The sequence below is a fragment of the Littorina saxatilis genome, unplaced genomic scaffold (assembly GCF_037325665.1).
Source record: "Littorina saxatilis isolate snail1 unplaced genomic scaffold, US_GU_Lsax_2.0 scaffold_2296, whole genome shotgun sequence".
NCBI classification, from domain to species: domain Eukaryota; kingdom Metazoa; phylum Mollusca; class Gastropoda; order Littorinimorpha; family Littorinidae; genus Littorina; species Littorina saxatilis.
This window is the reverse complement of record NW_027126354.1, coordinates 6,430-16,682: the sequence shown is the minus strand read 5'-3', so window position 1 is coordinate 16,682 and position 10,253 is coordinate 6,430. Positions and strand designations below refer to the sequence as shown.

The 10,253-nt window shown below is 43.4% G+C and overlaps 1 protein-coding gene across 1 annotated transcript; it reads right to left on the bottom strand.

The window, feature by feature from the left end:
- Positions 1-4,823: 4,823 nt before the first annotated feature.
- On the bottom strand, positions 4,824-7,098 carry LOC138954788 (GAS2-like protein 2A; the record flags this gene model as incomplete). The annotated part of the gene is given in 2 exon segments (XM_070326557.1): positions 4,824-5,216; positions 5,889-7,098. Coding segments are annotated over 2 exon segments (597 nt in total), but the record flags the coding sequence as incomplete, so codon positions are not given.
- Between the last annotated feature and the right edge of the window lie 3,155 nt (positions 7,099-10,253).

Sequence of the window (10,253 nt, the reverse complement as noted above, 5' to 3'; positions counted from 1 at the left end):
TCTGTCTGTCTGTCTGTCTCTTTCTCCCCCTCTCTCTTTTTTTCTCTATCTCTTTCTCTCTATGTTGACGTGTTACTGAGTAAGAATGACCACCTCGGGACAAGTGGCCGAATTCCGCATTAAATCATCATAGTCAGCTGTGTGATTGATAACCTATCACTATTGTTCTCTCCTAGACAGACATACACAACGCGTGCAGTTACATCACACGTTAAAACCCTATATTGTCTGACAACAGCTGCCGACTTTGATCCTGTCGATAAGGACTCAAGTACCCGTCCTGATAAACTATCATGTCGAGGTCACGCGGAGTCGCACGACTCGTGCCAAAAAGCACTATCTGATGTGAAATACCGTGCCCACAGACTGCCATCAGATAGAAATACTGTTAACACAGACATAGACAAAATAAATCCAAAAACAAAGAGACTGCCAACGTTCCATAATTCAGAATCAAAAAGGTAGGTTGTCGGAACGTTTGTTATTGACAAAACAATACATTCACAGAATGACCAAATTAAAAAATGACCAAGTGCGCACGGAAAAGATCCAACAAATTGAGAACGGAAATTTTTTTTAACACATTTTAAAAATATTTAAAAGAATGTATTGTTTTGTCAATAACAAACGTTCCAACAACCTACCTTTCTTGTTTTTTGATACAGACATAGACAGATATGCTGTAACCATAAACGTATACTGTGGAACCCCCTTATTAACCCACCCCCCCCCCCCCCCCAATAAAAAAACTTCCTCCTTTTCAAGAACTTGGTTTTTAAGATTGTTTGTTCATAGCATCCGTAAATTTACCGCCATTATTTTTACGAATCCCTCCTTCTTAAGACTTGATTTTCTCGGATTTTTCGCTCTTAAAAGAAGGGTTCCACTGTATCAGGTTCAAGCTAATCTTTCGGATGAGACGAAAAACCGAGGTCCCTTCGTGTACACTACATTGGGGTGTGCACGTTAAAGATCCCACGATTGACAAAAGGGTCTTTCCTGACAAAATTGTATCTAGGCTTAGATAAAAAAAATGTCCACCAAAATACCCGTGTGACTTGGAATAATAGGCCGTGAAAAGTAGGATATGCGCCGAAAAAACTGATGAGCACTGAGCAAAATGGAGACGTCTGAGACCGGAGAGGTACAAGAGGACAAAACGATTGATTGCATTTTCGGTTTGACAGAACGTCTTGATTTATCAGTCTACGCATGACTGAGAGCAGCACCGTACGGAGGGATTCTGCGGGCATCGCAGCAAAAAGAAAGAGGGACATTTTTCTCGGACTTTCGAGGCAGATGCCAGACAGTAACCCTTGGTCTCAAGAGCACGTGTGTCTTTGTGAGTGCATGCCCGCCTGCGTGTGTCTGTCTTTCTATAACCGAGTGCTCGTCACATAACCCACCCCAACGTTCAGTCCGTTGGTATGCCTGGTCCATCCGTCTACCTGTTCGTCATTGCTTCCCTGTCTAACTAACCTCAGCGTGCTTGTATGTAACTCTAAAGTCATCCTTGCAAATAGTCTGCTTTAAAATTTCACACCTACACACACACACAAATGTAGCGCCTTGGGAAGAAAGCAACTGTTAACGTCGGCGCTAACTGACATCATGCACTGACAGCAAGATGAGAATAATGTTCAGTGTCACTTCACACTCGGGACCGTTGCTTCCGACAGACGAAACTCTGCTTGCGTGCATCACTTGAAGGGGGAAAATCACCCAGACACAGTTTCTACAACCGGCTACTACACTCTTCACAGAATTAAAAAAACAAGAAATTCCTCCGAGGTAGGAAAAACACCCCCGTTGGTCAAAGGGAAATAACCATTCTCACTGCCACCAACTGAGAAGGTTATTTCCCTTTGACCATTAATATGTGCCTCTATAAGTCCTTGTAGAATCTTAATCCACCAATAACTCCCTAACCGTGTGTTTGACTGGTCCCAATTTTTGTAAGGACCGTCTCAGGAATGTATAGAACCTGTTCACCAAGTTTGGTGACGATCGGTCCGTTCATTCTTGAGATCTATATGCGAACACAAACAAACAAACAAACAAACACATAGAGCGAATCCTATACACACCCCTATACCGGGGGTGTAAATACGAAAGGTTACTTTTGGGAAGTTGGAATGATAAATAGAACGAACATTAACTAGATCCTCGACCGCACTTTATGGTGAATCGACAAGATACAGAACAGATAATTGTTAATGAACACAGGCTTGAAAGTGGCGAGTAGTTTATTCGCCATGGCGAGTAGAAACATTTAACTGGCGAGTAAAAACGTAAATCTACTCGCCAAATGCGAGTAAAGTTGCCGAAACAAATTGTTGGTTTGGATAGTAAAGTTTGCTCTCTGGCTAGTGAATTTTCAGAATCACTAGCCAAAGGCAAGTACACCATGTGTTCGACTTTCAGGGCTGGAACACTTAGCTTCGGATCTTGCATAGGCTCCTTCCAAAAATGGCAAGAAGCAAAATGATCAAATCTTGACGAAAATGTCCCCTTCCAAATCCCCACAGCCCTCTCCCAACCCCTACCCCTTTGTAAACCCTGCATAATCTTCTTAAATTCTCTATGCTAGAGATTCTACTGTATTCCGCAAAACTGGATTCACTGGTACCATTTTGAGTAATGGTATCCATGGAGAAAAAAAATCTCAGTCTCTCCGAGGAATCCTTAGGGCAAATTTCTGACAGGTTTATGTCAATTTTCGTGTTTTTAATTCTCACACTTTTCCGCCCTTGGATGCCTAGGGTGTAACTTTTTTTTATATCAATACAACCAGCACCAGGACCTAAGGTACACGAGTCAGAACACGTTCAACCTTTTCCGTCCGATGCGTTTCCCGTGAAAAACTGAGTCCACTTCACTTTCCATTTTCATATCAAAACCTGTCACTTTCAATTAGTTATCACAAAAGTTCCAAGTGTCAGGAATAGCTACTGTTGCTCAGTATGGACATAATAGTTACTTTTTTTTTCTAATGTGTACAAATTAAACCTACTTGACAGGGAAATAAGTGTGCGACTCGAGCGCTTTCGCTTTCATTGCGTTTTCTGCACTCGGTTTTTTTTTTTTTTTTTTTTTTTTTTTTTTGCAAATGTAAAAAAAAGTTATAGGGTCGGCCCCTAAAAATAGGGTAGGTCGGGTTACCGTAACCACACCTATTTTTTTTTTTTTTTAGGCCTAAGTATACGCAGGTATTTAACTTATTTCGCATTCCACGAACCAATCTCCAGCAACAACAAAAATGTAGGTATCTTCAAACACAACTTTATCTCCCCTTTCCAAAATGTATGTGTTTAGTCCCGACACTTAAAATAACTTCACCATTCAGCCGAGCAAATTCCACCTACAAAAAGGAACCCCTACATACACACGTACCAACTGTATCTACTTTTATCTGGCCCCATCTCTTCCTAGTAATACACCTATCAGCAATTCAGCGGGAGCCAGCTGAGCGGAAAATCTTCCGCGAATCCCCCTCAGACCATTTGGCCGGTCGCCAACGCGACGGGACATCTTGGATTCGTGATTAATAGGGCGGGGTTAGACTCTGAGACACTTTGGGTAATGTGTCTATCTATGTCTGCATAAGACTTTTGGTTGGATGAAAGGCAGAGGTCAAGTTCAGACTGAGAGAGCGAGAGAGAGAGAGAGAGAGAGAGAGAGAGAGAGCCAGAGAGAGCCAGAGAGAGAGAAAGAGCCAGAGAGAGCCAGAGAGAGAGAGAGAGCCAGAGAGAGAGAAAGAGCCAGAGACAGAGACAGATAGTGACAGACAGAGAGAGCGAGAGAGAGACTGAGAGAGAGAGAGAGAGCGAGAGAGAGAGGGAGACAGAGAGAGACAGACAGACATAAATACAGGAAGAGAGAGAGACAGACAGGAAGAGACAGACAGACAGACAGACAGGCAGACAGACAGACAGACAGACAGACAGACAGACAGACAGACAGGCAGACAGACAGACAGACAGACAGACAGACAGACAGGAAGAGAGAGAGAGATGGGATGAGACGGAGGCAAAATCAGACAGACAGTAACTCAGAGAAAGAAAGATACAGACAGCTAACCAAACAAAACCAAAACAAGAAATTCCTCCGAGGTAGGAAAAACACCCCCGTCAAAGGGAAATAACCTTCTCAGTTGGTGGCAGTGACTGAGTGAGAATGGTTATTTCCCTTTGACCATTAAGATGTCCCTCTATAAGTCCTTGTATAATTTTAATCCACCAATAACTCCCTAACCGTGTGTTTGACTGGTCCCAATTTTTGTAAGGACCGTCTCAGGAATGTATAGAACCTGTTCACCAAGTTTGGTGACGATCGGTCCGTTCATTCTTGAGATCTATATGCGAACACAAACAAACAAACACATCGATGTCCCTCTATAAGTCCTTGTAGAATCTTAATCCACCAATAACTCCCTAACCGTGTGTTTGACTGGTCCCAATTTTTGTAAGGACCGTCTCAGGAATGTACCTGTTCACCAAGTTTGGTGACAATCGGTCCGTTCGTTCTTGAGATCTATATGCGAACACAAACAAACAAACACATGGACCGAATCCTATACACACCCCTATACCGGGGGTGTAAAGAGAGGTAGGGCAGGAACAAAGACAGAGACAGAGACACCCAGGACAGAGACACGTAGACAGGTAGAGAGTAAAAGGGAAACAGCAACGACGAATTATGTCATTCCATTGTTTTACAGTCCACTTGACACTTGACACCTAAAAAAAAATGAAGAAAAAAACACACAGACACAACCAAACCAACAAAGCAACATACACCCCCACACCAAGAACCAAACTCACCAGCTCTTCCAGAGTCTTCATGTCGCAGGTCTTGATCTGAGGCGGGGGCTCCCCGGACTCGATCTCCTCGTCAATCTCCTGCTCCATCTGCACCAGGGTGGGCGCGAGCATCCCAAGTTTGGCCCCGACACGGGCCAGCTCCAGCAGACACAGGATCACGCTCTTCTCGTTCTTGCGCAGGACCAGGTCGTCCGTCTCAAACCTCAACACGTCGGGGATGCCCAGGCGGCGGCACCACGTGATGAAGTTGCTGACGTTGTCTCGCGCCTGGAACGTGCCCGGCTTGACGTCCTGACGGCACGTGACGGTGCCCTCGGGCACGCTTTGAATGAAGTAGGACCTCATGGCCAGCGCTGCGCCCTGCTGCCGCCGATCTTTGAAGAAGGTCTGCACCTGAGAAATGTTTAGGAGTGTGTCATAAAATTATCGCTGATAGATATAAGTAAAAAGGAATAAACTGTAGATATATATATAACAAAAATAGGTGTGTTTTGTCTCTACAAGTTTTGGATGTATCGAGGGTACTCTAAATTGCATGCAAATTAAAGATCTGTATACATATATTTGAACAGAGAGAGACAAATAGACAGAGAGACAGACAGACTGACACACGGATGAACGGACAAACACACCATACCAACAAACAACCAAACAAAAGGATGGGCATTCGAGCGGACAAAAACACATTCAGATGGCACGCGAGTAGCGGTCTTCATCACGTCTGTCAATCGTGATACACACGCGTAGTAGATTTCAAAGGGATTGTTGTCATTTTCTTTGGATAAAAGCATAATTATCTCAACACACCACACATTTCTTTCAATACCATATACGCTCAGCTGAGACATACTGACCTGTTCTAATTTGAAAACAGACAGCACAACACACATTTATATTAAAACCCATGTCTAAAGATGCATACACTCAAATCGGCCAATAAAGCCAAAACAGTTGAATTAGTATGTACATACAGTTAAAAATGTATTTGTATGTGATGCGTTCTTTCCTCAAAAACCTTATCAAATAAAATGTAATTCAGCAAGAAGCAAAATGTAATAAACTTACCTCGTTGGCATGACGACAGAGGACAACACCGGTCTCCAAGATGGCGAGGAAGGTGTCAGCGTCCATCTGCAGCTTGTAGAGGCAGGCGAACCAGTCAGCCAGGTCCTCCTTCATGGCGTACAGGTACTCGTCGTTCGTCGTGAACGACCGCAACGACTTGGGCTCCAGCACCAGCAGCGTTCCTCCTGGACTCTCCGACTCCATGGCAACGCTTGACGTCTGTCACGTGATCTTGTCCCTCACAGAAATGATTGGTCCCTTCGTTTCATTGTCGTTTGTGACTTGTTCTGTGTTGTTGTTGAGCGTGTGTTTTTTCCTCTCCGAATTTATCGGAGTTTGTTTGAATCAGTTCGCTTCATGTTTTATTGACTCTTTTTCGCTGGTCGTGTTTGCAAAAAAAAAAGTTCTACATCTTGCTGAAGAACCGTTTTTTTGCTAAACTTGCTTGTCTATGTTCGCAAAAGTATTGCTGTACCCTTGCGCTTGAAGCATCGTGATTACAATTTCCACAACTACTGCTGATTTGAAGATACACGAAACAACTACCGTCGGTAGAGCAGAGCGGTACAGCAGAACTGCTTTTGTGGATGGTATCTACAGGAGAATCAAATCCGCCTGTCGCTTCACATTTACTGCCTCAACGTTGAAGCTTTTCTCCGATGAAGCACTACTATTCCTTGGTTACGTACAAACACATTCCGTCTCCTTTGGTTTCACTGAAAGGTGCAGAAAAGCCCATCAAATGTTATAACACTTGCTACAGCAGTAATCACTGAATCATATTTCTGTATACTTCAATAGTATCAGGTAATTTCATGGTTTTTTTTTAGTGCTTGCTGTACTGTTTTCGTGGCAGGATTTTTGTCGAAAGGTGAATATACTCCTGGTACTCCGTTTTCTGCATGGTGTGTGAACATACACACGCAATCACACTCCTTGCGCACTACCACAAAACTGCACGTGCACTTTTCCAGAAGACACAATACCAGAACTCCAGTTCACCAAAGTCGACAACTTCAAACCACTCCTTGAGTTGAAGAGTATCCTCATGGAAGCTTGTATCCTAGGTATCCAGAAAAAAATATTGACGAGGTGATCTCTTGAAGACTGAACGTCGATCCTTGAAGAGTGTTTCAGTATCCTTCGTTACGTTACTTGGTTGACATCGTTGTCACTCTGCGGGGTCTGCAAGGATCCCCGTGACGTCATTCTGCACGTGACATGAGACAAAGGAAAATTAGACTTCAAAGGATATATATTATTCCTTGGTTACTACGGTCACCCCGAATTTCTTCTCTTCTGTTACGACTTATAGAAACAGAAAAGCCATCCAAATAACACTCCCAGAGACAGCGAAAAATCAGACGTGTTAGGTGACAGGTAACAAAATCACAGTGGATGATTGGTTGCACAAAATGTTTATGTTATCATACTGCACTGACATATAAGTTGAGAACAGTGAATGAGTCACAGTGTAGGTGCAGATTACACATGTATGAACGAATACCTACACCGGTAATAGTTTAGATAAGATAACACTTGTCATTGTAACACAGACAGAGAGTTTGTGACGGTTTTAACCTTGATGAAGGTACGCAGTATGAAATTGCATAATGCTGGTGATGAGGACAATCTTTCTCTCACCTCTTACTTCCCCCCCCCCCCCCACCCCACCTCCCTGTGCACCCTCCCCCCTCGCAATGATAGCGAGTCAAGATTATGGTTACAAAAACGACCAGCCAAATGACAATTGACATCGGAACCAAACAGTCTCACAAGTGAGTCCAAGTGAGCAAAGTAACACATATGTGGCTGTAACAATCCTTGGCGATGAAGATGAGTGGGCAGATAATGGATGGAGTTAGTGCTTTTTTCATAACTCAGCCAACTATTATGTACAGCGTATCCCATATCCAACATTATCTAGTCACTGTCAGATTTAAATCTTATCATTACCGGAGTTTGCGACCCTGTGTCAGGCCAAGCAAATGGCTGATTCGATCCACTGAAAAGCGTTTCTGTCTTATAATGTGATCCAGATGTTCACATGCAACATTGATAATCTGACTCTGGCGAGAGGGCGCGCACACACACACCTCCTCTCCCTCCGTTCCCCATCATACACACACACACACACACACTCACACATCCCCCCTATCCCTCGATCCTCCAACCTTCACACACACACACACACACACACACACACACCTCCTCTCCCTCCATTCCCCATCACACACACACACACACACACACACACACACACATCCCCGCCTATCCCTCGATCCCCTAACCTTCACACACACACACACACACACACACGCACACCACACACAGATCCCCATATCCATCACAAGAAGACGAAATCCGACGTAAAGTTACACACTCATTGGATTTCGCGAGTAGTTTTTTTCATTACACGCTGATGGACCCGTCAGCAGGGTCTATTTTGGGGTCTACTGCTTGGTCTACTCCTGTCTGGCACCGGATATGGGACGGGGGTCCAATCGATTTCTGGGAATCAGCGTAAAGGTTATTCCTCTTGTAGAATTTGGGGAGCCTTGTGGCGGTTTGGAATGAAATCGAAATCTTGGAAGCACGCAACAACTCAATAACACGCGCGGCTGAACACGATTTGGCGGCGCTTGCGTGATTACCAGCCAAGAAAGATGTGGAAAATGTGTGTGACGAAAGGTGTCGACGAAAAATGCCTGGCTCAATGCATGGCTCTTGCTCTTTAAAGGTGCTGTCAGTCTCGAGTAAGCCACCATGTGCATCTCTAAAGATGTGTCCATGTTTTTACACCCGAGAAGACTATCCTCCCACTTTGACACATACCCAAAATCAACTGCCTGGCTGATCCATGTGCTGAGTATGTTTGTTTAATACTTTTTGCTGAATTGATTTCACATATGTGACCCTCCACCACGAAATGAGTCGCATGTCACCTTTGCATGATATTCATATTTTTACATTTTCCTAAAGGGATTTTTATGCTCTATCCAGTGGTGAAACCCGTTTTAGAAAAGAGCGAAAACTGTTTGAGTTATAAGCCTGTGACTAAGGTGACCCTCACACTGTTACCAGACACTCCCCGGACTTATATTAAGCCTAGCGCAGAACCGCGCGAGGTGACATGCGACTCATTTCGTGGTGGAGGGTCACATATTGCATAGGTGTCACGGTACAGAATTAATTCAACAACAAAAGTTCCCTGTGCTTACAAAGTCACAGACACAACTAGCAGGCGGAAAAGAACAACTAGCAGAAAGAACACAGAAACGCGTACTGTAAACGACAAACAAACAAAAGAAATATTAATGCACATGCATGAACAAGATGTGAAACAGAAGAGCAGAGAAAAAAAATCAAGGCGAAGAAACGTCTTTGACAAAAATACTAACCACATCACTTTGGCGCATGTGCATTCAAAACGAGCGAAGGAAACCCACAACGGTTTTCCCAAAAGCTGTAGAGAACACCGACACTTCATATGCTCACAACAGAACGGCCTCGGACCATAAAAACAAAACGATAAACGAATCCGAATATGCTGATGGCACTAAAACAAACGATAACTTGTGTATTAAATACACGTTCAGTGTCCTCAGTAATCTCCAGTAACACTTTGCAGTTTGTTGGAACCGGCTTTCAAACTTAGCTGTCAGTTTCGAACACCACACTTCTAGTTCTACGCATTTTATCAATCATTGTTCAGGCAAAATATAAGCTTAAATCGAGAACAAAAACACAGTGTACTTCTGTGATATGAGGAACCTATATATATTGCGTATAAACACACCTCTAGTAATACAACACAGTTTGCTGGTACAAACTTTCCGCTCTGAATTTGTCAATCTTCACACTGTCAATTTCGAACAGAACTACTGCGCATTTTAATCGTCATTATTCAGACAAAATTGTAATAAGGTTACATCGGAAACAAAAACTGTTTATTTCTATGCTATCTACAGCTGTTGCCGATTCCTGTCACGTGAATGATATACAACGCGTGCCACGTTGGATGTATGATGATGATAATGATTTGATGCATGCTGTTAATGTTTGGATATATCTCATGTGAATGTACGTACGTACATCCTTCTATTGATCGTACTTGTATGCTGACTAATGGGTAAACAGTGGGATACTAACTGCATGGTGTCATGCGGATCAGAGTCAATGTTTTCTATCTTTTACGATGAGAATACAATTCTGCGTGGAATGATGAAATCGGTACTTTGAATAGAGAGAAATGGGTAAAAGGTAAACGCGAAGGATGGAAAAAGAGAGATACAGAGAGCGAAAGAGGGTGAGTAAGAGGGAGACTGAAAGAGAAGGGGAGATAGTGGAGAAAGAGAGGGATAT